This window comes from Microtus oregoni, unplaced genomic scaffold (assembly GCF_018167655.1).
Source record: "Microtus oregoni isolate MIOR12 unplaced genomic scaffold, Mior012 000143F_ref0000043, whole genome shotgun sequence".
Taxonomy (NCBI): domain Eukaryota; kingdom Metazoa; phylum Chordata; class Mammalia; order Rodentia; family Cricetidae; genus Microtus; species Microtus oregoni.
In genome coordinates this window covers 1,059,187-1,087,066 of record NW_024544793.1, presented here as the reverse complement: position 1 = coordinate 1,087,066, position 27,880 = coordinate 1,059,187, and the positions used below count along the sequence as shown (strand labels likewise).

Here is a 27,880-nt window from a genome sequence, read left to right as displayed (position 1 = left end):
GGTACAGTGACACATAGACATCCTTGTAGTAGAAATGCACCAGTGTATGCACCAATCACATGTAGACAGTGAGCTTCATGGTTGAGGACACCCAAGGAGTCACTAGTCTCATCTAGGTGTCCTTCAGAGTGCGAAGTAGTGACACGGGGAAACGGTGGGTCCAAAGTGCGTTATGAGACAAGTCTGAGTTATAGCAAGTAGTGCTTGTCGGCCTAGAATGTATGCCTCAAAATCAAGGCCTTGGGGCATTAAAGATAATCGTGATGCCTGGGAAACAGGGCAGGAAGCACACCCCTAGGTAAAGGAGTATAAATACAGGCCTCTTTGCTTTACAAAGAGTAAACACAAAACACCAAAATATGGTAACTTTGGCTTGGAAATATATGCCTAAAAGGATTTTGCTGTGTAGGATATGGTGAGGAGGGGTGAAGAAACGCTTTCCTTTGTACTATTACCAGAACTTAAGATCCTACAGTAGACCCTTTTGGTGTCATGACTCTTCAAATCATTCTGAAATACGAGGAGCCCAAGATCTTCCTCCTCTAGAATCTCACATAGGAAAAGACTTAGTCTTCCTCACTCCCGAGCAGGAAGACCAGAAGGAACTGGATGGCACGCTGGCGGTCACCTGGGGTCTGTCTTGCCATGAGGTTTGGTGGAGGCCTTAGGAGAAGGCTCGTGAAGAGAGTAGCTGGAGGGTAGGAGAAAGAAAAGGGGAAACCCATTGTCAGACTTGACCTAAGCAAAACCTGAAGGTTCAAGGTGCAGGGAACAAGAACAGTAAGAAGGCCGGGCGGTGCTAGCGCACGCCTTTAATCCCAGCACTCGGGAGGGAGAGGCAGGTGGATCTCTGTGAGTTCGAGACCAGCCTGGTCTACAAGAGCTAGTTCCAGGACAGGCTCCAAAACCACAGAGAAACCCAGTGTCGAAAAACCACAAAAAAAAAAAAGAACAGTAAGAGGGAAGTGACTGCCCCATTCCCGAACATCAAATACGGTAGAGATTACGCATGATGCTCCCAGATGATTCTTGGCAAACACTCGCACAGACTTGCTCATGTAGTCCCCTTACCGATCATGTTGGCACTGACGTTGTTGTAGTCAGAGAATTTTAAGAGCTCGCGAAGGAATGCCATCAAGTAACGGAAAACGTTTCTATGACATCTTGGAAGCTGGGAAATGACCTGTTTGTTAAAGAGGAGCGTGGAGTGAGGTAAAAAGCTTAAGGGGCATAAGCGTTTAGAGCTGCCATAAGAACAATTTGGAATCTAACTCTTCGTGGCCCCATTTGCCTGTCACTACCCTCCATTACTTACTCATGACCAGTAGTAGATTTATTACCTGACGAATTAGAACTCTGAAGTGGGTATGGTTTGGTTTCTCTCTATTTAATGTCCAGGTCATGCACTCACCTCGGAGTCCCATTTGCACAGTGCCTCACCAGAAGGTAAGTGTTCATCTGTTCCTTTTCTCCTTTTCCACCAACAGCAAAGGCATCTGTCAACTTAAGTGTTTTTTCTCTACGATCTTACTTGGCAATGATGGGTCCCTCCTACCAGCACTCACTGAAGTGATTCATAGCTGGTCTCAGCCATTGTGAACCAAAATATTCTCAAGATGAAAAACACACCAAGAAGGGAAGAAGGGGAAGGAAGGAAAGGGAAAAGAGGAAAAAGAAAGGCTCCCAATTGCTACGAACTTTTCCTGGTAATGACAGCTAGAACTGCCCTTACAATTATTTGCCAAACAACCCTTGGGTTCAAGTAACCACCACCCCACTAAGTTTTTCTGTTAACAGAAATAGGTCAACTAGAAAACATTCCAATATAATAGAAAATGCTAGTACCTAAATTCAAGGGTTTCAACTTCCTTCATTTATAGTGTGTGTCAGGGGCAAGGTGCTTGCACAGATCAGAGAATAACTAATGGGAATTGGTTCTTTGTTATCATCACTCTTGGTTCTGGGGATCAAACTTAGGTCACCAGGCTTTGTGGCAAGCACCTTGACCCATCAAACAATCTCACTGGCTCTCCCAGTCTTTTTTTTTTTTTTTGGCTTTTCAAGACAGAGTTTCTCTGTGTATCCCTGGCTTTCCTGGAACTGGCTTTGTAGACCAGGCTGGTCTTGAAGTCACTGATATCTGCCCGCTTCTGCCTCCTGAATGCTGGGATTAAAGGCATGTGCCACTGTGCCTGGCTCAAGGGTCTTAACTTTTAATGATGGTATCCTGTCATGAAGAACAGACGCAGGCCCATTCTATCATATAGCTTTGTAAAACTGAAGACTCCTCTATGGGAAAACCTGCACTGGGCATATCCCCAGAGCAGCAGAACTCACCTGTCTGCAGATACGAGGATCATGAGCAGAGTCAAGACATCGCTGATACAGCTCATAACAGATGACAGGCTCTGGTAGCGCTTCCAGGAAAATAAGTAGTGCCTCAGCCACAGAGTGGTTACTGCCAGCTGAATTACCATAGTCAAGGGCAGAGGGACCCAGAGAAAAGCAAGACAGACATGTGACTGGCTCCCTTCCTCAAGTCTCTAAGAGGGATGATTGTTTTCTTCTCTTTTAGGATATACTGCTCCTGACTGGAGTTTGATAATGGTCCAGGTATTTTGCAGCCAAGTAGGTAGAGAATTGCCCAAAGCCCCTTGAGAGTCCCTTCACTAAACTAGAGACTCAGGGAGCACAGCCTGCACAATGATAGGGCCCAGTGGATGGGATATAAACTGGATGTCAGTGTTTTTCTTATTCTTCTTCCCGCCCTATGCTAGCACTTGAATGGGAAGGCTAGCAGGAATGACCAGCTGGCTGAAGGAGAGCAGTATTGGTGCTGTGGATCCCTCGTCCCATGCTCCTTGTTGTCCACCCCTCGATTCCTCTTAGGCCACACAGAGAGACTAACAGATCTCGACAGGTCTTGAGAAAATAACAAGATATTCAGTGACTATCTTGTAATAAGACAATGACAAAAGTCGATATAGAAACACAAAATCAAACGCAGGCGGGAAAAGACTTTGGCCACACATCTGTCCAGCTTCCCGAGCCTTGGGCAGAAAGGATACGGATTGTCTCAGGAATGCTGGTATCCAGACAATCAATGATCTGCTGTAACTCCTCCTGCATTCCAGGCGTTTGGAACAGGTCCTCCTACCAAAGAAGTCAGAATGAAGGGACCTAGGCAAGCTCTCCATCCACTTAAGTTCTGAAGCTTGCCCAGGAACTGGGAGAGCAGCAGGAAGAAATGTGAAGGGAGCACAAGCATTAACGGGTAGGGAAGGAGGTATGGATGTAACATCGTCTTCCTTTAGTGTTGCTGTAATCCATGTCAACGTTTATCTCAAGCAAGAAAATGACCTGTACAAAAATGACATGTCAGCCTCTAACTGATAGGGCAAGGGACTAGATGGCCAGATCAGGAAGCCAGACAGTCCACTGAGGCTCTGGAAAACAAGGCAGAGTGGACCCTGCATAATCACAGCCATATCAAATATGGACAGAATTGGATGCCAGGAAAGGAGGAAATGGCACATTCACGACAAAACTTGGTTTCCAAGTTATATTAGTCTCAGTAGGTCTGAGAAACATTACCTTCAATTTGGTCAAAGAAAGTTCTTTCTTTTAGGGAATGAGTCGGGCATGGCTAGTGTTTCAGTATAGGATTTAAAAGAAAACTCAGTGCTATGTGAAGGAAATGGGCGTGAAGTTTGTTTTAGTTTTAAAATTTGTACTTGGCTACAGGGCAGCTAAAAACAGGCATTGGACTGGGGCACTCAGTCGTTCAGGGCAAAGTGCATAACACAAGCCTTGGGCATTCTCAGTTCTGGCCATGGCTCTGCCGTCAGACTCAGAGTGTGGTCTCAGGCGCCTTCTCAGCTTGTATGCTTTAGAGGTCCGACAGCACAGCCGCATGGAGGTTGCTTGGATGGGTGAAACGCACTACATTGATGTGAAGCACTGGAATTTCCTACAGGATTCACACACACTGTATAGTTTCATAGAAGCTTTTCTCACACTTACCTGGTGACGGGCATATCTGAATAAGTGATCTACTAGAAGCCAGATCTCCTTGGGGACCTGAAGTGGTTGCTCACTAGCACCTTCCTCCAAGGGGACCATCTGGAGAAGGGATTTCTCCTAACAGATGAAAAGGGATGAAAGTCAAAGGGGTCTCAGAATAAAGAGATAAATCTCTTTCAAAATCTGCACAAATAAGCACAGTGTGATCTTTGTCTCTTATGCTTGTGCATTTTCTTCTCAGAGGGGACATCCATGCGCGGGAGACACTCAGTAGTGATTCTGGTACTTAACCAATCGCCTTCCATAGTGCTTCATTCAATCAGCAAGCATTTCATTTGTACTTGGGGTGTGCATCCTCTGGATGCATTCCATACTCTGAAGTGAGACCCAGCACGACAAGAATATAATACAGTCACAGTGGAATCTACACATGACCAGTAGCTGGACCTTGAAATCACAGTTGTTAGTATGGCACCCCAAAAGGCAATGTTTACATTTAGGTTTCGGTTTATTCTACGAACTCTCCCTTGAAGTCTCACGACAAATACTTCTGGGAGTTGTATTGTTTCTTTAACTGATTAACTTGGTTCTGAGAAATTAAAGATAATTCTGCTCATTAGATGCATAAATATGGATTCTTCAGGCTTGATCCAAGTTTCTAATCATAAGGTCCAAAATCCAAAAGTAATAACCTGGAATATAGCAACCGAGGAGCTAGAATACCGTGAAAATTTCCAGAAATTTAATTTATGTTAATAGCTCAGAAAGATTTCTAGGGGCTATTATTTGTTTTACCTAGTTTTCTATTGTTAGAGTCTTCTGAAAGATAGAAGACAAAAATCCAGAAGTGACATATATCAGACAAATAACTAAATTCAAAGGGCAAAATAAACTCAATTATCTCCCAACACTCAAAAATAAATGTTAATTTAGCTTACATTTATAGATTCAAATAGAAAGCATATGAAAAACATAATCAAACTAGGCTAAAAGGCATCTGAAGACAGTCTTCAGAAGAACCCCAGTGGAGAAAGCCATGTTCGGATTTTAGCATCCTCTTCCTTTTGCTAACTCTAAGTCATGCATTATATATTGTCAATTTTCAGCTTGTTGTCTGACACTGTACTACCTATAACCTCCAGCCATATAGCTTTAAGGGAAATAAAAAAAAAACTATCACTATGCTCACAGGGACCACATATGCTACAGCAGCACCCAGGTATTTTCTTAACAGGTGCTCTTTAATAAGTACCAATAAACTTTCAGGGAAGAGAAGGGAGTAGGGATTGTTAGCTACCATCACCTTTCCTTCCTCTCTTTCCCTGGGATGCTATGTCTTGATATTCATACTTTATGTGGTTGCTATAACTCCTATTGGTGACTCGCCTACTAACTTCATTCTAGTTGTATGTATTACATGCAGGTATCCACCTGCTATTGGAGCCCAAACATTTCACAATGCATGCTACTAACTTTTTGAATCAAACAGGACACATGTGCAGACTCTTTAGCAGATGTCACCCAACTTAACAAGTATAAATTATTCATGCTTGACTCATATATTTTCGAAGAAAAATCTGACATCCAACTAAAGGTTATTCCTGTCCTGAGGCATTAAGACAACACAAGGCACAGTCTAACTGTATAGACAGAACATGGACTGCCCTTAACAGAGAAGAGCTAAGAAGCAAAGATATCTCAAGCCTTAGTGGTTTAAAAGGTTAATAAAATGTCAGTAGGTTATATACAGCATCTACTATCCACTTTCAAATTCACGTGTGATAATAGGAAATGTTACACTTGTAGCTCTGAGGCCTAGAAAAGGATACAATAAGAAAATGGGGCATGAATAGTTACAAAAAATGTTCTGCACATTATTGTGAACTCTGATGTTCCAAGAGGAACCAAGACACTCTGCTTCTTTCAACAAGACCCCCTATTTGCCTTCTTAGCCTACACTTAGTGCTAGTGGTTAAAGATTCTCCACCTTCACAATGCATTCAATTCCACCCAGTGGAGAAGTCCCTCAAACACTCTATGAGCATGCTGTGGAATGTGGAGCTCCTGCCCGTGTTTGGCAGCCCTGAGGGGAGCCTGGCATCTCCAGTTGATGATGGAAGAGGCTGCGAGGCACTGCAGAAGGGGCATGCCACTAGACAGTTAGGAAACAGCACCCACACCTGGCACTCTGGTGCTCAGAGGCAGTGGGACCTTTTAATAGCCTTTTCTACTTTTCTGGACCTTGGGCCATGTCTGCCAGAACCTAGAAAATATCTTTCTTTGGTTAAAGACAGATGGCTAGATTAGATGATTTATGATTTAGTTTCACAATTCTACTTTATGCTCTATTTCTTGACTATATCTGGGTATTCTCTGAAAGTAATTAACCATTATTACCAAGAACTCCCAAATCACTCCTCTGTTGTACGTGTGGTCCATGTGTATGCCTGGGTATATGTGTGTATGTAGGCCAGAGGTTCACACCACTTGTCTTCCTCAGTCTGTTTCCATCCTATTTTTTTTTTTAAGACGGGTTCTCTCACTGAACATGGAGCTCACAGATGCTATTAAACAGGCTGGCTAGTGAGCGTCAGGGACCTACCTGGTATCTGTTCCCTAGCACTGGCATCACAGATGTGTGCTGCTGTACCTAGCTCTTCTGTTTATACAGGTGTTGGAAGTCTGAACTTGGGCCCTCACGGTTGCCTAACGACAAGTACTTTATTTATTTTTTTTTAATAATTTTTTTTTATTAAGAAAAGAAGAAAAAAAAACATAAACAAAAAACAAGTTTCCACCTCCTCCCAGCCTCCCATTTCCCTCCCCCTCCTCCCACCCTTCTCCCCCTCCTCCCACCCTTCTACCCCTCCCCCCACTCCTCTCCCCCTCCCTCTCCAGTCCACAGAGCAGTCCAGGTTCCCTGCCCTGTGGTAAGTCCTAGGTCCTCCCCCCTCCGTCCATATCTAGGAAGGTGAACATCCAAACTGGCTAGGCTTCCACAAAGCCAGCACATTAAGTAGGATCAAAACCCCGTGCCATTGTCCTTGGCGTCTCATCAGCCCTCATTGTTCGCCATGTTCAGAGAGTCCGGTTTTATCCCATGCTTTTTCGGTCACAGTCCAGCTGGCCTTGGTGAGCTCCCAGTAGATCAGCTCCACTGTCTCAGTGGGTGGGTGCACGCCTCGTGGTCCCGACTTCTTTGCTCATGTTCTCCCTCCTTCTGCTCCTCATTGGGACCTTGGGAGCTCAGTCCAGTGCTCCAGTGTGGGTCTCTGTCTCTGTCTCCATCCATCACCAGATGAAGGTTCTATGATGATATGCAAGATATTCGTCAGTATTGCTCTCGGATAGGGTCATTTCAGGTTCCCAATCCTCAGCTACCCAAGGAACTAACTGGGAACCTCATGTTGGGCACTTGGGAGCCCCTCTAGGGTCAAATCTCTTGCTCACCCTAAAGTGGTTCCCTTAACTAAGAATTGTGGTTCCGTGCTCCCCTATCCACCTTTCCTTTATCCCAATTCTCCTGATTCCCCAAATCCCCCCTATTTCCCTTCTACCTTTTCTCTCCCCATCTCCCCTTACCCCCATCCCACCCCACCCCCAAGATCCTAATTTTCTCCCCGGGAATTGGGTCTACTTCCCTTAGCCAAGAGGATAACTATATGTTTTTCCTTGGGTTCACCTTCTTACTTAGCTTCTTTAGGTTCACCTATTGTAGACTCCGTGGCCCTAATTTATGGCTAGAAACCAATTATGAGCGAGTACATCCCATGTTCATCTTTTTGGGTCTGGGACACCTCACTCAGGATAGTGTTTTCTATTTCCATCCATTTGCCTGCAAAATTCGAGAGGTCATTGTTTTTTACCGCAGCGTAGTACTCTAGCGTGTATATATTCCATACTTTCTTCATCCATTCTTCCATTGAAGGGCATCTAGGTTGTTTCCAGGTTCTGGCTATTACAAATAATACTGCTATGAACATAGTTGAACAAATGCTTTTGTCATATGATAGAGCATCTCTTGGGTATATTCCCAGGAGTGGTATTGCTGGGTCCAGGGGTAAGTTGATCCCGAATTTCCTGAGAAACCGAAACACTGACTTCCACAGTGGTTGCACAAGATGGCATTCCCACCAGCAATGGATGAGGGTACCCGTTCCTCCACAGCCTCTCCAGCAAAGGTTATCCTTGGTGTTTTTGACTTTAGCCATTCTGACAGGTGTAAGATGATATCTCAAAGTTGTTTTGATATGCATTTCCCTGATTGCTAAGGAAGTTGAGCACGACTTTAAGTGTCTTTTGGCCATTTGAACTTCCTCTGCTGAGAATTCTCTGTTCAGTTCAGTGCCCCATTTTTTAATTGGGTTAATTAGCATTTTAAAGTCTAGTTTCTTGAGTTCTTTATATATTTTGGAGATCAGACCTTTGTCTGTTGTGGGGTTGGTGAAGATCTTCTCCCAATCAGTAGGTTGCCTTTGTGTCTTATTGACTATGTCCTTTGCTTTACAGAAGCTTCTCAGTTTAAGTAGGTCCCATTTATTCAATGTTGCCCTTAATGTCTGTGCTTCTGGGGTTATACATAGGAAGCGATCTCCTGTGCCCAGCTCCTGTAGGGTACTTCCCACTTTCTCTTCTATCAGGTTCAGTGTGTTCGGGCTGATATTGAGGTCTTTAATCCATTTGGACTTGAGTTTTGTGCACGGTGATAGATAAGGGTCTATTTTCATTCTTCTACAAGATGACATCCAGTTGTGCCAGCACCATTTGTTGAAGATGCTTTCTTTCTTCCATTTTATACTTTTAGCTCCTTTATCGAAAATCAGGTGTTCATAGGTTTGTGGGATAAAATCCGGGTCTTCTATACGATTCCATTGGTCGACTTCTCTGTTTTTATGCCAGTACCACACTGTTTTCATTACTGTAGCTCTGTAATAGAGTTTGAAGTCAGGGATGGTAATGCCTCCAGAAGATCCTTTATTGTATAGGATTGTTTTGGCTATCCTGGGTTTTTTGTTTTTCCATATAAAGTTGATTATTGTCCTCTCCAGATCTGTGAAGAATTTTGATGGGATCTTGATGGGGATTGCATTGAATCTATAAATAGCCTTTGGTAGAATTGCCATTTTTACTATGTTGATCCTACCAATCCAAGAGCAAGGGAGGTCCATCCATTTTTTGGTATCCTCTTCAATTTCTTTCTTCAATGCCTTAAAGTTCTTGTCAAATAGATCTTTCACTTCCTTGGTTAGATGTACCCCAAGATATTTTATGCTGTTTTTGGCTATTGTGAATGGTGAAGCTTCTCTGATTTCCCTCTCTGCTTCCATATCCTTTGTGTATAAGAGGGCGACTGATTTTTTGGAGTTGATCTTGTATCCTGCCACATTACTAAAGCTGTTTATCAGCTGTAGGAGTTCTTTGGTGGAGTTTTTGGGGTCGCTTATGTACACTATCATATCATCTGCAAATAACGAAAGTTTAACTTCTTCCTTTCCAATTCGAATCCCCTTGATTCCATTATGTTGTCTTATTGCTATTGCTAGAACTTCAAGCACTATATTGAAGAGGTATGGGGAGAGTGGACAGCCTTGTCGTGTTCCTGAGTTAAGTGGGATGGCTTTGAGTTTCTCTCCGTTTAATTTGATGTTAGCTGTCGGCTTGCTGTATATAGCTTTTATTATATTTAGGTATGACCCTTGTATCCCTAATCTCTCCAAGACTTTTAACATAAATGGATGTTGAATTTTGTCAAATGCTTTTTCAGCATCTAATGAAATGATCATATGGTTTTTTTCTTTCAGTTTATTTATATGCTGGATTACATTGATAGATTTTCGTATGTTGAACCAGCCCTGCATCTCAGGAATGAAGCCTACTTGATCATAATGGATAATTTTTCGGATGTGTTCTTGGATTCGATTTGCCAGTATTTTGTTGAGGATTTTTGCGTCGATATTCATGAGTGAGATTGGCCTGTAGTTCTCTTTCCTGGTTGAGTCTTTGAGTGGTTTTGGTATCAGAGTAATTGTGGCTTCATAAAAGGAGTTTGGTAATGACCCTTCTGTTTCTATCTTGTGGAATACATTAAGGAGTATAGGTATTAGATCTTCTTGGAAGATCTGGTAGAATTCCGCATTGAAACCATCTGGTCCTGGGCTTTTTTTGGTAGGGAGGTTTTTGATAACCTCTTCTAATTCTTCGCGACTAACAGGTCTATTTAGATTGTTCACCAGGTCCTGATTTAACTTTGGTATATGATATTTATCTAAAAAAGTATCCATTTCCTTTACATTTTCCAATTTTGTGGCATATAGGCTTTTGTAGTAAGATCTAATGATTCTCTGAATTTCCTCTGTGTCTGTGGTTATGTCCCCCTTTTCATTTCTGATCTTATTAATTTGCAAATTCTCTCTCTGCCGTTTGATTAGCTTGGATAGTGGTTTGTCAATCTTGTTGATTTTCTCCAGGAACCAGCTTTTTGTTTCATTGATTTTTTGTATTGTTTTCTGTGTTTCTATTTTGTTGATTTCAGCCCTCATTTTGATTATTTCCAGTCTTCTACTCCTCCTAGGTGAGTCTGCTTCTTTTTTTTCTAGAGCTTTCAGGTGGGCTGTTAAGTCTCCAATGTGAGCTTTCTCTGTTTTCTTTAAGTGGGCACTTAGTGCTATGAACTTTCCTCTTAGGACTGCTTTCATAGTGTCCCATAAGTTTGAGTATGTTGTTTCTTTATTTTCATTGAATTCCAGGAAGACTTTAATTTCTTTCTTTATTTCTTCCTTAATCCAGCTATGGTTCAATAGTTGACTGTTCAGTTTCCATGACTTTGTATGCTTTCTGGGGGTAGCATTATTGTTGAATTCTAACTTTAATCCATGGTGATCTGATAAGACACAGGTGGTTACTAATATTTTTTTGTAACTGTGGATGTTTGCTTTGTTACCGACTATGTGGTCGATTTTCGAGAAGGTTCCATGAGCTGCAGAGAAGAAGGTATATTCTTTCCTATTTGGATGGAATGTTCTATAGATGTCTGTTAAGTCCATTTGATTCATTACCTCCACTAATTCTCTTATTTCTCTGTTAGGTTCCTGTCTGATTGACCTGTCCATTGGTGAGAGAGGAGTGTTGAAGTCTCCTACTATTAGTGTGTGCGGTTTGATGGCTGCCTTGAATTTTAGCAATGTTTCTTTTATGTACGTGGGTGCTTTTATATTAGGGGCATAGATGTTCAGGATTGAGACTTCATCCTGATGAACTGTTCCTGTTATGAGTATAAAATGCCCCTCTCCATCTCTTCTGATTGATTTAAGTTTAAAGTCAACTTTGTTAGAGATTAGTATGGCCACACCTGCCTGTTTCTTAGGTCCATTTGCTTGATAGGCCTTTTCCCAGCCCTTTACTCTGAGTAGGTGCCTGTCTTTGTGGTTGAGGTGTGTTTCTTGTAAACAGCAGAATGTTGGATCCTGTTTTCTTATCCAATCTCTTAGCCTGTGCCTTTTTATAGGTGAGTTGAGTCCATTGACATTAAGTGATATTAATGACCAGTGGTTGTTAACTCCGGTCATTTTTTTTTAGTCGTAGAGTTTGTATGTTTCCCTTCTTTGTTTTGTGTTGGTGAAGGGTCTCTAGATGTCTGAGTTATTGTGGTCATTGTTGGACTCCTTGGTTAGTGATTTTCCTTCAATTACTTTCTGTAAGGCTGGATTTGTGGCTGCGTATTGTTTAAATTTGTTTTTATCCTGGAAAATTTTATTTTCTCCATTTATAGTGAATGAAAGCTTGGCTGGGTATAGTAATCTGGGCTTGCACCCATGGTCTCTCAGTTTCTGCAGTACATCTATCCAGGACCTTCTGGCTTTCATGGTTTCCATGGAGAAGTCAGGTGTAAGTCTGATAGGTTTACCTTTATAAGTAATTTGGCCTTTTTCCTTTGCAGCTCTTAATATTCTTTCCTTATTCTGTATGCTTTGTGTTTTGATAATTATATGGCGAGGGGATGTTTTTTTTTTTGATCCAGCCTATTCGGTGTTCTGTATGCTTCTTGCACCTTCATAGGAAAATCTTTCCTTAGGTTGGGAAAGTTTTCTTCTATAATTTTATTAAATAGATTTTCTGGACCATTGAGCTGCCCTTCTTCTCCTTCTTCTACTCCTATTATTCTTAGATTTGGTCTTTTTATTGTGTCCCATATTTCCTGAATGTTTTGTGATGAGAGTTTGTTGGACTTGCTGTTTTCTTTGATCAGTGTGTTTATTTTCTCTATGGTATCTTCAGAATCCGAGAGTCTTTCTTCTATCTCTTGTATTCTGCTGGTTATGCTTGTTTCTGTAGTCTCTATTCGTTTACCTAGATTTTCCATGTCCAGACGGCCCTCTGTTTGTGTTTTCTTCTTTGCCTCCATTTCAGTTTTCAGGTCTTGAACTGTTTCCATTATCTGTTTGATTGTTTTTCCTTGGTTTTCTAGGGTATCATTCACTGATTTATTCAATTCTTCAAACTTTCTGTTATATTTCTCATCCATTTCTATAAGGGCGTTTTTTACATGCTGTTTAAGGGTGTCAATCACTTTCATGAAGTCAATCTTTTCTCCTTCCTCTTGATTAAGGGGTTCTTGTCCTCCCGTTGTGAGGTCGCTTGTTTCTGGTAGCTTCATGTTGCTCTTCAGCTTGTTGGGCGAATTCTTGCCTTGACGTCGGCCCATCTCTTCTTCCAAATGCTCCCTATGGATCTTCTTTTACCGGATTAGGTCTCCTTGCCTACCAAACGCTGTCTCTCCCCAATGTTGGCTCTCCCAATGCTGGGTCTCCTGGCGCCGAAAGATCAGGCCTCCGTGCTGGTTGGGCAGCTAGCAGACAAAGCGCCTACCCCGCTTGGTGCAGGCAGGCCACAGAAACAAAGGAACTGCTGCCCGCCCGGGAGCCCCGGATACTCGGACCCAGCGCCCAGATAGGCTGGGCTGGGCGATGCCACGCGCCTAAAGAGGGCAGTGGGGGCGAAGTGGGGAGGGCTCTGGACGGAAGCTGGGTGGGCCAGGAAGAAAGAGGCAGCACCCGGGGAGTAGAGGCCCTGCAGAGAGCCCAAGCAGGACAGGGGGCCAAGAAACCCCCGAGCTCCCCGTCCCAGGCTGGCGCCGTGGGCCAGAAACTCACCCCAATGCTGGGTCTCCTGGCGCCGAAAGATCAGGCCTCCGTGCTGGTTGGGCAGCTCGCAGACAAAGCGCCTACCCCGCTTGGTGCAGGCAGGCCACAGAAACAAAGGAACTGCTGCCCGCCCGGGAGCCCCGGGTACTCGGACCCAGCGCCCAGATAGGCTGCGCTGGGCGATGCCACGCGCCAAAAGAGGGCAGTGGGGGCGAAGTGGGGAGGGCTCTGGACGGAAGCTGGGTGGGCCAGGAAGAAAGAGGCAGCAGAGAGCCCAAGCAGGACAGGGGGCCAAGAAACCCCCGAGCTCCCCGTCCCAGGCTGGCGCCGTGGGCCAGAAACTCGACAAGTACTTTATTGACAGGGCTATCTCCCCAGCTTCCAAATCACTATTAATGCTACAGGAATAACATTTGTTGGTGTTACTATTATTGGAAGCAGGGGCAGCTAAACAGTACCCTCCAACTCATGAGTTTTCAGATAAGATATTTCAGAGACAAATCTGGAAATCTGGGCTAGAGATGTAGCTTCATGGTCCAGCACTTGTCTGGAAATTAAGAAATGCAAGTGCAGCTGGGGTAGAGCTCAATGGTGGTACATTTGTGTAGCATATGTAAGGCACTAGGTGCCTAGAGCGTAGCTCAATTCAATGCTTATCTACCATCTACTATAAGGCCCAAGTTTGAGTCTCAGGACTGCATAAAACCAGGAGTGCTATAATCCCAGCACTGGGGAGGTGGAGGCAGGAGGATCAAACAGCAAGGTCACTTTTGCTACATGATGAGCTTGAGGCTAGCCTGTAATACATGAGAGTCCATCTTAATAAAATCTATATCTTGAGTTTTATTCCTTTTATAAACAGTATCAACAACTTGTCAGATGGATAAATATCATTCCTGAATTTTGAGTGTACTTCAAGACACGTGGCGGGACATCAGGGCTTATTAGGGAATTCTCACCAAGTCAGAGGCCTCTGATATGAGAATGCTTAGGGGCAAGTTCCAGGGACCACAGTTAAGTGTTAATCAAGCCCAAGGAAGCCTTCATTACCACCAATGAATTGAATTACCTTTTCTAGGAAGCTGTCTTCTTCCTGAGAGCAGAGCAGGAGAAAAGTCATTGGCAGATAGACAATGATTAGAGTTAATTCACAGCATTAGAAACAGCTCAGTATTAGATCTTGCTAGCTTGCTAGACATGGGCTTTTAAAAGCTCTGAACCCTTCAAATGACAAGCACTGAAAATAGAACACGTTTTCCACATGCAAAGTTCTTTGTCATGCATAGTATATTATTATACAGTTCCCTGGGATGATCATTCAAAAACCATCCTTCTATAAGCCTTGACTTTTCTGACCCCGGGAAGCTGCCTGAGAGTCGAGTCAAGCCTGGTGCTGCGGCTTCCTGTACATCTGTTGTCATGTGCAGTTCTTACCTCATCCTAATGCTGGTCTGAGAGCAGACACTCAGAAACAGGTGATGAGCTACTCCTTTCTATCGCTCTTCTCATCTCATCTAGTGCCTGGAGTCTCCAAGAGTTTTTACCTTCTCTTGTACCCACCCGCCTCCTCAAAGGCCTATAGACTCCCCAGATTTGAAGGGCCTACTAAAATGTACATGGATTTTATCTCAGAGCTTTGTGGATCAGAGTATCCATCAGTTCCTTGATTTTCCTAGTGGACATAAAAGACAAGAAGCAGAGGAAACAGCACCTTTTCTCTTCCTTGTTATTTCTGCACTCACTACAACCCAATGGAAGCGAGAGCAGCAGCAATGATCACCACCACTTAAGGAATATCTACCAGGTACCAGCAGCCATGCCAAGGGTTTATATATGATGTCACTTTATCTGCACATCATTATGAAACATTAGTCCTGTTTTACAGATGAAGAAACTGAGGCTTTGGAGGTTAAATTATTTGCCCAAGGTCACACACAGGTAATAAGTGACAGAGTCAAGATTGGAACCCAGGTCTGACTAACCCCATTCATTATCACCCTACTCAGGTAGACAATTCAGAAAGGACAACACAAGCGCTTCCCAGATAGAGAGGCAGGGGAAACCTGTGGGAATATTTCTAGAATCAGCTAAGAACAGTGATAAATGCTATTCGCAAGGCAGCAAGGTTAATGCAAAGAGTATCAGCCCAGATGTGAGACAGGCCTTGGTACAAATCTTCCTTCTGCCTCCTACTGATTTCTCAGGCAATTTACCACACTTCATCTTGTCTCAGCGCCTTCATCTCTGAAGCAGGTAAAGTATTTTCTACATAGGGATAGTGAAGCAGTTTAAAGTTAGGAGGAAATGGGGTACACTGCCCCAGAGACTCTCAACTGGATTCTTCCTGATCCCATTGTAGACCACGGAGAAAATCAAGGCTAAATCACATCTCAGGTCTGGTGGGTGTAAGGAGAAATCTAAGACTTGCTGTCAGAGAAGCAAAGGTGTCTGGAGCGGGAGTGAGCATTTATTTCCTGGAGATTGCAAGTGATAATCCTGAACCTATTATCCTGAGTTGTTAATATGGCAATTAGGGGTCTTAATATTGTTAGATATTGTTAGATACTTTTGAATTTAACATGCTTTTCTGCATTTACCTAAACTTTTAAATACCATGTGAAATAAAGTAGTCAGAGTCCTAATAATAGTATGTATAAGGTCCATATTGTTCTATCATTATGATATTTCTAAATGTGAAGTTGATTCTCAGTGCCAGCCATCCAACTTAACAAAAATTTGTACTCTAATATTAAGTTTAGAAACACTCGTTAATAAATCTGACAAACAAATCTGACGTGACACACGATATACCAAGCAAAATGAAGCAAGGATTTTGTGTCACTGTAGGCCCTGAAAGTAGTTCCCTTTGAGTGGTGAGCATCTATCAGTATAAAGGGCTATGTGAAATACCTTCTAAGGAGGACAGTGACAAGTAAGGACACAGAGAAGAGAAAGATGTGGTTGGTCCCTGCTTTACAATTCTGACCAGTCCTCCTTAGTCTCATAATTTACAACTAATATTCTTATAACTCATATGTACAAGTTCGCAATACATGGCCACTTGTTCTTTAAAAAAATAATAAACCCAGGATTTTTTTTGTCAGCTGGTGTTAGGGCCCAGAGCTGTGTACATGCTGTAGAAACTTTCTCCTACTGAGCCACATCTAAGCCCTTAAGTCACAGGATTTGGATGAAGGGAACTAATGTGGAAGTAAGCCAGGCCCAGTGGTGTAGGCCTGTTATGACGGTTACTAAAGAAGTTCATATGGACACAGGAGTTCAGGGCCAGTCTGGAAAACATAGCAAGATCCATGCTTAAAGAAAAGGTGGAAGAGGCAGAAAGAAACAAATGCACAGAAAAGTTAAATGACAAGGTAACTAAGAAGAACTTATTCATCTTGTTTGTAGGGAGCATAACCTAACTAGACAATGTTGAAAAAAATGTCAAAAGCCAAAAGGTGACACTGAATGACAGCTTAACGAATCTGGATTGTCTCTAACAGGCCTGTGGGAGCCACTCACTACCTTTGGGCAAGGAAAACCATTGCCCCCAGCGGGAGTAGTATTACAGAACGTTCAGGCTGGTAGACCTGAATGGGAAAACATGAAGTGCAGGAACAAAAGGAAACATTAAATGACTATTAGCATAGGCCAAGAGGGAGAAAAGAAACACCTTAAAACTAACAGGGGGGCAGGCAGTGGTGGTGGACACATTCAGTCCCAGCACTTGGGAGGTAGAGGCAGGTGAACGTCTGTGAGTTTGAGGCCAACTTGGTCTACAGAGAGAGTTCCAGGACAGGCAAGGCTACACAGAGAAACTCTGTCTCAAAAAGCCAAACCAAACCAAACCAACCAACCAACCAACCAACCAACCAAACAAACAAACACTAATATGGGGGCCCATGAAAGAGCTCAGCACATAATGGTGTTTTCCACTAAGCTTGATGACTTAAATCTCTGGAACTCACACGGGAGAAGAAAAGAAAGCAGCTCCACAACACTGTCCTCTGACCTCTACAAGTGTGCCTTGGAGTGAAAACACAAGCTAAATCAGTCAGTGAATCAACTTATTTACTAATATGGGGCCTAGGAGAAGGCTCACTTGATGGAGGTGCAAGTATACTGGATCCTACAAGCCAGGAGAGAACCAGCTCCCAAGAGCTGTCCTGTTCAACACACATGTGCTGTGGCACATGCATGTCTGTCCAAGTACACGTACACACACAGACACACACACACAGACACACACACACACACACAGACACACACACACACAGACAGACAGACACACACACACATACACACAGACAGACACACACACACACATACACACAGACAGACACACACACACACACAGACAAAGAGAGACAGAGAGAGACAGAGAGAAACAGAGAGACAGAGAGGGAGAGAGAAATTTATTTAAAAAAAACTAGAATAGAGAAAACATATTTTAAAATAGTGGCCAGGCAGTGTTTCTTAGTGGTAGAACGATTATCTAGCATGAATACCACAATACCACAAACATGAGGAATGGATAAAAGAGAAAACTCTAAAAGAATAAAACTGATTGATAAAATGCAACTGGAGAGGCAGCAAATTTACATGAAAAGTTGATTTCAAGCCGGGTGGTGGTGGCATACGCCTTTAATCCCAGCACGCGGGAGGCAGAGGCAGGTGGATCTCTGTGAGTTCGAGACCAGCCTGGTCTACAAGAGCTAGTTCCAGGACAGGCTCCAAAACCACCGAGAAACCCTGTCTCGAAAAACCAAAAAAAAAAAAAAAAAAAGAAAAGAAAAGTTGATTTCTGTGGTAGCTAGGATGGTGGCTCAGTGGTTAGAGCATCTGCTATATAAGTGTGATGGAGTTTGGCCCCCCAGAACCCACTCAAATGCCAGGTAGGTGTGGTGGCCCACCTGTAATCCTAGCCTAGGGGAGATGTGAGATCTTCAGAAGCTGGCTAGAAAGACTAGCTAAATCATTGAGATCTGTGTTTGACTGAGAAACTTTGCCTCCACAAATAAGGTGTGAGACAGATGGAGAATGATCCCCAACATCAAGCTAGGGGCTTCACATGCATGAGTACACACATGCACACACCTGAATATGCATATACACAGTGCACATCACACACACTTGAAAGTGTAAAAAGGAAAATAGATAGTGAGTTTACTTCTCTGGGTGTAGGCATAAAGACAACAAATGTAAATTACACTTAATCCAACACTAGCCTGAATTTTGAAACTAGAAACATCAGTTAATCTCTACTAATAAAAGGTCACTCATTCTGTAGTTCAGTGGACTTGAAAGGGCACAAATATTCTCTTTGGTAAAGGCTCTGTTGATCTCATTCTGAACAGGAGCCCACTTCAGGATTTGTTTCCCTGGGGTGACATGACACGTAACCAATGCAATGCAAATCATTCCTAAGTCCAACATTTACCCTAAGAAGAACGTTCTCGGTAGTGAATGTAGCTAAAACAATATAAAAGAGGGTTTCTGTTTTTGTTTTGCAAATTGAAGATTCAGACTGACAGTACTGGGGATTGAATCCAGGGCCTGTGGAATGTTAGGAAAGAATTGCATCTCCACTAAGCCACATCTCCAGCTCCCTCACCCACTTGTAACTCCTTACGTGGAGACAAGGCCTGTTAAATTTCTCAAGCTAGACTTGATCTTGTGATCCTCCTGCCTCCAGTCTTCCAAGCGACTGGATAAAAGGTGTGTGCCACCAGGCTCAACTAGAAGGTTCCAATTTAAGAATAACTAAATGGAAACTGAAGTTCTCAAAGAAATAGTTCATATGAAATATATAGAAGAAACCAGTCATACAAGTAACAGGACAAGAAAGGAGCAATTAGATCAGCAAGATAAAGAAAACCCAGGGTGAAGAGAATACAGGTCCTGAACAAATCACCAAGCTCCTATCTCAGACTTTATATTCTTCTCCTCACTGGTATGTTCTCCACCCATCTTTCATCTTTTTCGTGTCTGTACTTGCAACCAAAACCCTTAACCAGTTCTGGCACATCAAGCCTGGCCTTCTTTCCATTAGCTCATTCTATATGCAAAACCAAAAGGTTCCTTCCAATATGTCAATTTTCAACCTTGTACTAGTCCTCAAAGTCTCCTGAAGAAGGTTGGAGATAATCTCTGGCTCAAGCATAAGTGCATCTCTTTATTTTGGGACCATTGCCTACCCCTATTCTACAGAACCAGTTTCATGTATCATAATCTGACCCTTCACCCTCCGGGGAAATCTTAGTATTTCCCACTCATGGTCACTTTTCTCTTACTTTGCATCCTTTATTCAAGGTGCTCCTTACTTCTAGAACACTCTATTCAGCTTATACCTAAATACATGTTTGCTTCTCAACTAGGCTATGGGGTACCTTTTCACAGACTGGGGTTTGTTCTTTTCTTTTTATTTATTTAATGTGCATTGGTGTTTTTACCTGCATGTATGTATGAGGTTGTTAGGCTTGGAGTTACAGACAGTTGTGAGCCGCCATGTCGGTGCTGGGAATTGAACCCGGGTCCTCTGGCTGAGAAGGCAGTGCTCTAACCTCTGAGCCATCTCTCCAGCCCCCACATGTTTGTTTCTTAAGTGCTCTGATTTGAGTGGAAATATGTCTGTGGTCAACTTCAAATCACTTTTCTAATGTACGTTATTCATATGTACTGAACATATTTCTAGATCATGTTAATGTTACAAGCATCAAATATCCATTAAGACAAAAATAGGCCGATTCTGAGATTGATTTTGCAGAGATTTCCTGGTGAATCGATAAGCTTTTATAGCACACAAGGGCTTGAGCAACTGTGTAGAAAAGGAATCTACAGTGAATACAAATTACAACCTCCATAACATTCACTTTACATCATTTCCCAAAGTGTCGACTTACCCAAACAGAGTGAACAGTAGCCAGTATGGACCACTAATGTTCAAATTATCTCCAACAAAACTATCTACTAACCATAACTTAGGATTTAGCTATATTTTGCATGCAAGATACTTTCATGACCACTAAATTACAGAAACTCACATAATCTCCATACTACTTTACAGCCAGCATGTAATAAATATTGATGATTATTTGCAGGTTAACAAGTTAGTTAATAAATTAGAAAAATGGATCTTTGTTTTGAGAAAGAATAAAAATAATTACAACAGCAAATAATTCTCATCTGTTTCCTCTTTACTTAATCCCAACTATCCTAGGAGTTGTAGAATCTCTAATATTGAATATGGTTGGAAGAATAAAGTAACATATGTATCTCCCTGAAACAGTACATGGAAACAAATCACATGCGCTGAACTCATTTTTGGCTTCCCTGTGAATTTATAGCACACAATACAATACAGGACATGTACCAGTATTAAGGGTACTGTCTCATGGGTTTGAAATATCCCGCTGGGTCCAGAAAAGCATGAGTGAACATGAGACCTAAAGAAGTATTTCAGGGTCAAAGTAGGCGGAAAGGTGTTCAGAGAGGGAAGTGGTGAGTTTAGATTCCTGTTTACTGCCTCACAAAATGGAGAACTTCCTTATTGATGAGATAACAGTAATTTAATAATACTGAAATGCAATAACCTGTGGAAAGAATGAGAGCCCTAAAGCCTACAAAATAAGAACTTTCACAAAGAACAAATGATGATCATGGATGTATAATTTAATAAAAAGTCATTATGTAATTACAAATGACTAAGGTTCTATTTCTTTAACCCTGAGTCAATAATGTCCTGAAAGAGCAAAGAGGGCCCCTTACAGAGATGCTGATTAATCTAATGATTTTGTGTACTTTCTACTTACGGATGTGGTCAAATTGCCTGATAATATCCTTTCTATACAGTAAGACCTTTTAAAGCTTGCTGAACCTCCTAGTCACTTCCAGAATATGAAAAAAATTATGGTCAGGTACTATAATGCTGCCACTGACTTTGATAAAATAAGCCATGGTCTAATTGATAGGAAAACAAGAGTAAAGAGAGGGTATACAAGGATAAGTTAAAAATACCAAAGAAGAAATGGCTAAATTTAGGAATTAAGAGACCATTGCCTGGACAACTAAACTAGACTCTTAAAAGGCAAATGACAATAAAGAAAAAATAGAGACTTGCTCTACTATGAAGGATATACATATAAACATGCTATATACTACATGAAAGGTACTACAGAAACCTTAGCATATATATGAATATATGCATATACACATATACATACACACATGCTATACACTACATGAAAGGTACTACAGAAACCTTAGCATATATATGAATATATACATATACACATATACATACACACAGGCTATATACTACATGAAAGGTACTACAGAAATATTAGCATATATATTAATATATGTATATACACACATACATATACATACACACATGCTATACTGCATAAACCAAGATTGCATTTTGGTTTTTAAAAAGCTATAAAAGAAATTGCTAGAATAATTGGAAAAATATGAATATAAACTAGATGTTAGACGGTATTGTGGATTACTGTTAGCTTTCTGAAATATAATAATAGTGTGTGCATGTAAAAGTTTGTCCTTTTTCTTAAGAGATACAGGCTGAAGTACTTAGTGTCAAGATGACATAGTGGCACTTAATTTTAAATGTTACAGAAAAATATCTGTGTGTGTGTGTGTGTTTGTAAGTTGTGGGAGTTCACGGTATTATTCTGTTTTTTTCTTACACATTTGACATTTTTTATAAATTGAAGGATCGGGGCTAGAGAGATAGCTCAGCTGTTAAGAGCACTGGTTTCTCTTGCAGAGAACCTCAGATTGGTTCCCATTAACCAGACAGAGGCTCACAATGACATAGTTCCAGAGGAATCCGACACCCTTTCCTAACCTCTGTTGGTAGGCATGGAATGCATATGGTTCACAGACACACACACACACACACACACACACACACACACACGCGCGCGCACGCGCGCGCGCGCAGAGAGAGAGAGAAAGAGAGAGAGAGAGAGAGAGAGAGAGAGAGAGAGGCAAAAGCAGGAACAAAGAAAGCTAGGAAATAGGGTTTGGGATGAAGTAGAAAAAATCATGCAGAATCTATTCTAACAGGTGAAATGCAAAATTTGAAAACTAAGACTATGGTGGCAGGCCTCATGCCAAACAGGAGATGGCCAACACAAAATGAACCCATCCATTCTGGTAAACATTTTGTCTCATCTTGCTTTGTTTGGGCATTTTTTTGTCCCACTTGTCTTTTGCAAGGCTTCCTATATTTTGTTTTTATAGTTTTTGTTTGTACGCACATGCGCGTGCATTTCTTATGATTTTTTTCCCTTTTAAAAGAATTCTAGTCTTTTGTCTTTTGTTTGCATCTTTGTCTGCTTTCTAAAGTCAGAGAAGAAAGAGTGTGGAGTTGGTTGGGTGGGGTGGGAAGGCTCTGGGAAAAGCTGAGGGAGGGGATCTGTGATCAGACTATATTGTATAGTTTTTTTTTTGATACAAAAAGGGAATATGGTGGTAGAAGAAAAACAATTACGAGAAATACCAGACTGGCAGGATATGAATTTCTATAGAAAATGGGTTTCTTTCAAACACAGGTAAAGCCTTCCATCATGAGAGCTCTATGGAAACAAATAGAATTCCAGTGCTGTAATTTGCTCTGAGTCACAGGTGCAACAATTCCATGGCAACAGCACAGATACAAGTCAGCAGGCTGCTGCTCCTCCTCTAACCCTTCTTGTGGGATATTACAATCACTAGCTCTGCCCAGGCCTAAGCACCAATGTGATTTTATCCACATGATAACATTTGGCTCTTCATTATATTTGATAAAAAAGCTAAGAATAAACTTGTAGTGCCAACCTGTACACACATCCAACAATAGTTTCATTTATCAGAAAAGTTTTTAATAGGATGAATTTGCTATTAAGTCATGTTTTTTTTTACTGAAAATAATATACTTTCTCCTCTTAAGACTATAGATATTCTATAATAACTTGGTTTGGGAAAGGGGAGGAAATAATTCTCTTTTCCTTTTTTGAGTCACATTAAGTGAACAAGCCTCAGTGTGCATTATACCCATCTATGGACTGAGTTTGCATCTCAGTTGGCAGAGTGCCTGCCTAGCACGCATGAAGCCCTGGCTTTGATCCCCAACACTGCATAAACCAGGCTTGGGGCATATACCTGTGATCCCATACTGGGGAGGTGGAGACAGGGAGATCAGAAGTTTAAAGTCATTCTCATTTGAACAGGAAATTCAATTCCAGCCTCGGCTACCAAAGAAAAAAGCTTCTAGAATATTAGTAAAATGTAGACTCAGGCTTCATATCTAAAAATTCTGTTACCACTGGTGAATGGGGATAGGTACCTCTACGTAGAGTAAGCACCCCTAAGACAATGATGCAGGTTCTGTAAGCTTTCCTAACAGCCTGTGTTCTCATCAGCAGCCAAGTTTGATTTGATATAATGTAGGGAGGGATACTGGAGAGGAAGTCAGACAATCTGGGCGAAAGATCTGTCACTAACTTAGCTGACTATGGGCAACTGAATGCCTCTGGACCTCAGTGTTCTTGCCAGCACAATGAGGATAATACCGCATGGTGCCCTTGCCACACCTCACATACATGCCAATTTATGTGAAAGAGTGTGATAAACCTAACAAGCATCATAGCTTTGAGAGAGCCTTTAATCTTATTTTGGAAGTATACTACCTACTATAGTCACAACAAGAGTTAACGACAGATTAGCCTCTTCTTTTCCCTCTTAGGCTTAATTTAATTTAAGTAGTGCTAAGATAAAGTGACATTCTTCTGTATCATTTGTCAGTTCCCCTGACCCCAGAAGAAGAGAGAAGGCACAGAAATAATGGGGACAAAAACATGCAAATTAAATGTGAAGACGATTTATGTTTTAGAATGCTTCTCACCAAGTCTATGAGTTTGGTAACAGGAACTTCTCGGATTGGCCTTTTCATTCGACACAAAGCCTCTAAGGATGTACCAAAGCAACTCGGAAGGTAATTCCCGCCGATGGTCAAGAAGTAATCTTTGCCTCGATCCAAATGAAGGACGAGAATATCCTCAATCTTATCTTCACCAGAGTTCAGGATGGTTACAGAGTCTTTGCTGACGTAGACATCAAGAGAAATGTCCACTGTCTCATCTGAAATGAAAGAGATGGTGCATTGTAGCCCAGAGCTTTCTGGTGGAAAAATCAGCTGTCCTCAAAAACAAGAACAAAACAACAATGGGGAAAGGATGGGACACACGAATATAAAGACAGTGAAGCAAGAGACAAGCGCTTAGAGAACTAGAAGTTAAGCCAAGGTGGTGGCAAGCAGAGGCAGTGGTAAAGGGGAAACTCACTTGGCTCCAAGTAGCCCTCAAAAGGTTCAGCTCGAAGCCATGGCTTGCAGTATTGGCTGTCATTAAGTTTAGGGATGAAAGAAAAATGGCAGGGAACCTGTCCATTGTTGCTGATCTGGAACTTCTCCTTTTGCAGCTGCCGAAATTTCACATTCTCAAACATAAACTGGGGAACAGACAGACACAACCATGCATCACTAGTAGGGGAAGTAAGTTGGATTATTCATAGACAATATGAATCAAGAGTAAGGTAGTTATTAATCATACCTACCACATGTATTCACAGACCGAGACGACTTCCTAGCATTGGCTTTCCTACATTATTTAGCTAACACCAGCAAAGAAGGTGCTAGGTAACTTTTGACCCTGTTCAAGGCTACTCTGATTCTTCCAGGGATCCTGAGATGAACACAATTGTGGTCCAGGGTGCTTATTCTGTGACTAGGCTCTGTTCCCTCAAACATATGAACTGAGCACCAAACAAGAGTAACTAATATGAGGACTTCCAAGCTGCTAGGTGCGGTTTTAAGAACTTCTCATGTATTAACTCATGTAATCCAGGAAAGGGAGCTGCATCTCTGAGGCTTTTTGTGCTCCTCTAGCTACCGAACTGCAAAGCTGACACCAGAACAGAGACAGTCTGACACCAATGTAGATGTTATCCTTGATGCCCTTTGAAGTGACACGGTTTCCTCTGTGTTAACTAATAATGGATAGTAGACAAGAAGCTGTCTAGTTTTGCTCACCTCTCTCCTGCTAAGTTCTAATGAAGGAAGGAAGTCATTTTCCATTCTGTCCATAATGCGTACGATATCTTCAAAGACCTTCCGATACCTTCGTTCATCCACAACCTTCACCTAACGGGAAAGAAGGAACCATTTTCAGCTCTACACACTCCTAGCTCATCTCCATCGAAGAGTAATAATTTCAAACTGGGCATTACGGGGACACCTTTAAGATAAACTGTAGTACAATCAACACCCTTCAAAGCTTTAATATCCTGCTTCATCCATAACCTTCACCTCAAAGGAAACAGATTTTTATTTAGTCTCATGTAATCTCAACTTCTCTAAGAAGTTCTAATAAATTCTAAAAGCCACTAAAATAAATTAATAAGCATTATAAAATCCACTTTATGGGAAAGATAAAGTCAAATGGCTAAATTTCTGGAAAAGTAAAATCTCTAAGACGTCTGATAATGGTATATGTCTGGGTATATGGTATATATTTTTCCTTGCTCCATTGTTAATTATCTGAGAGTGGAGAAAATGAGAACTTGTAATAAAAATGATTTCTTGCAGTGCTAAAACACATCCACTGCTATTTTTAACAAGCAAAAATTGTGAAACTGTACAAAATAATGCTCGAAGCATTTAAGTCCATTAGTTGCTATGCCCGTTGACAGGAATCAGGTAATTGCTCAGATTACTAACAGGAAAACTGTGGTGTTAGGAAATGGAGCCAGTGACCATTTTAGAAAAGGGCCACCACAACATGTCCTGGAGTAAAACCATGACAACAGACAAGTCATTTGGAGTAATGGGTCAATAAAGTTTCTAGATGACACAGCATTTCCAGCTTCCTGACATAGCTGTATTTTTGTAAATATTAAAAGTTCAAACAAACTAATGTTACCACTTGGCATAAGTAATGTAACATCACTGTCATATTTGAGACATCAGTTTCCCTTTTACATAAAGTATAAAATCACAAAAATCCATCTTAAAAAGATTAATGTATACAGCAAAGTTCTGAGGCAGATGTGGGAAACAACAGAACTAAATGGACTAGGGAGGTTTTTTTTTTTAAAAAAAAATACATTGCTGCCATAACTTAGAGAACTGAGGAACTGAGGGTTGATCACTTTAACCCCACAGTATGTAAGCATTAGGTTAAGTTAAATCTTAAATTTTTTTAAAAAAATGTAACTTTTTCTTTCTTAAAAAATATTGTTTGAACTTTCAAGACCACAGAAGCAAGGGCTATTCTAAGATTTGAGCAGTTCACATAACTGGCTCCCTGGCAAGATCTGGAAAACTATGCAGATTCTTTCATAAAGACGAGGTAAGAAACAGATTCCACCTGGCTGAGGTTTAAAAACACAGGGGCCTGGGACTATTCTCACATTGTTGAGGTGAGGGGTTCATGGCTCCATCCTTTTTTCTTCTTACAAAGTTCTCTGAGCAATGGGCATTTTCCCTAAAATCTGAGAGCCATCACAGCAGATCACAGAACCCAGTGCAGGGTAGAACACTGTCTCAAACAGTCCACAGCAAGTCTTTAGAAACTGACAACAGAACACTTGACTCCTTTGCTAAAAGTCCCTGGGGCCTGTGGTGGTGCCCCAATGTGTAATATAGATTTTAAAGTCTCTAATAATAGTTAGCACAAGGTTCTAAAGTATGAAGTAGTTACTCAATAAAAGCAAACCTATTCTCTATGGATTAGCACTACTTAATGGTGCATCTAGGATAACAGACAGTGGTGGGAAGAATCTTACCATGGGATACATTCATTTCAGAAAAGGAAATCCCCAACAAATTAGGAATTCAGTATAAAAGGAAAATGAGCTAGATCTTAACAAAATGACCCAGAGAGATATACTATATATCACAAACAAAATTCACATCAGCACATAGTATAAGACCATTTACAACACACACACATATACACAAAACTTTTGAGCAGAAAGACATATGCAGAAGTCTAGCATAGATATAAGACATTTCCACCATTACAGAAAGCACCAATGATGACACACGTCTAGGAAGACAAACACTCATACATGGTGTTGGCCTGGCTAGGAAGTAGGGATTTATGAAAAGTCTCAAGTGGGAGATGACAGTTACTAAAGAGTCTCAGTCTTTTTTTTTAAAGATTTATTTATTTATTATGTATACAACATTCTGCCTCAATGTATGCCTGCACGCCAGAGGAGGGCACCAGATCTCAGTACAGATGGTTGTGAGCCACCATGTGGTTGCTGGGAATTGAACTCAGGACATCTGGAAGAGCAGCCAGTGCTCTTAACCTCTGAGCCATCTCTCCAGCCCCAAGAGTCTCAGTCTTTTGTGTAAATTCGGCTTAGGTCTCTATTTTAACAAAAAGACAAATTAAATTTTCTTCTTTGTGTGTGCATGCATGTGTGTGCATGTGGCACGCCACACATGTGGAGGTCAGAGGACTACTTTCAGAAGTTGTCTGATTCTCTCTTTCCACCATGTGGATCCCAGGAATCAAAGTCGGGCCATCAGGCTTGCTGACAGGTACCTTTACCCACTGAGACACCTTGCCAGCCCCACAAAGGGCTCATGCAAGTGTTGTATCACTCTCAAGGAAGTCATGCTGGAACTCCCTGAGTTTTTATCTGCT

The 27,880-nt window shown here is 41.6% G+C and overlaps 1 protein-coding gene across 1 annotated transcript in view; it reads right to left on the bottom strand.

Annotated features, from left to right (window-relative positions):
* Positions 1-248: 248 nt before the first annotated feature.
* LOC121444829 (inositol polyphosphate 5-phosphatase OCRL-like) overlaps positions 249-27,880 on the bottom strand; it is a 60,085-nt gene continuing 32,453 nt past the window's right edge. Inside the window, exons 15-23 of the mRNA XM_041646731.1 lie at positions 25,255-25,365; positions 24,509-24,674; positions 24,070-24,305; positions 14,233-14,256; positions 4,024-4,140; positions 3,069-3,153; positions 2,338-2,465; positions 1,072-1,183; positions 249-691 (exon numbers count right to left, since the gene is read on the bottom strand). Coding sequence (XP_041502665.1) covers positions 567-691; positions 1,072-1,183; positions 2,338-2,465; positions 3,069-3,153; positions 4,024-4,140; positions 14,233-14,256; positions 24,070-24,305; positions 24,509-24,674; positions 25,255-25,365 — 1,104 coding nt within the window. The 3' untranslated portion in view covers positions 249-566. The remainder of the gene's footprint in view (positions 692-1,071; positions 1,184-2,337; positions 2,466-3,068; positions 3,154-4,023; positions 4,141-14,232; positions 14,257-24,069; positions 24,306-24,508; positions 24,675-25,254; positions 25,366-27,880) is intronic.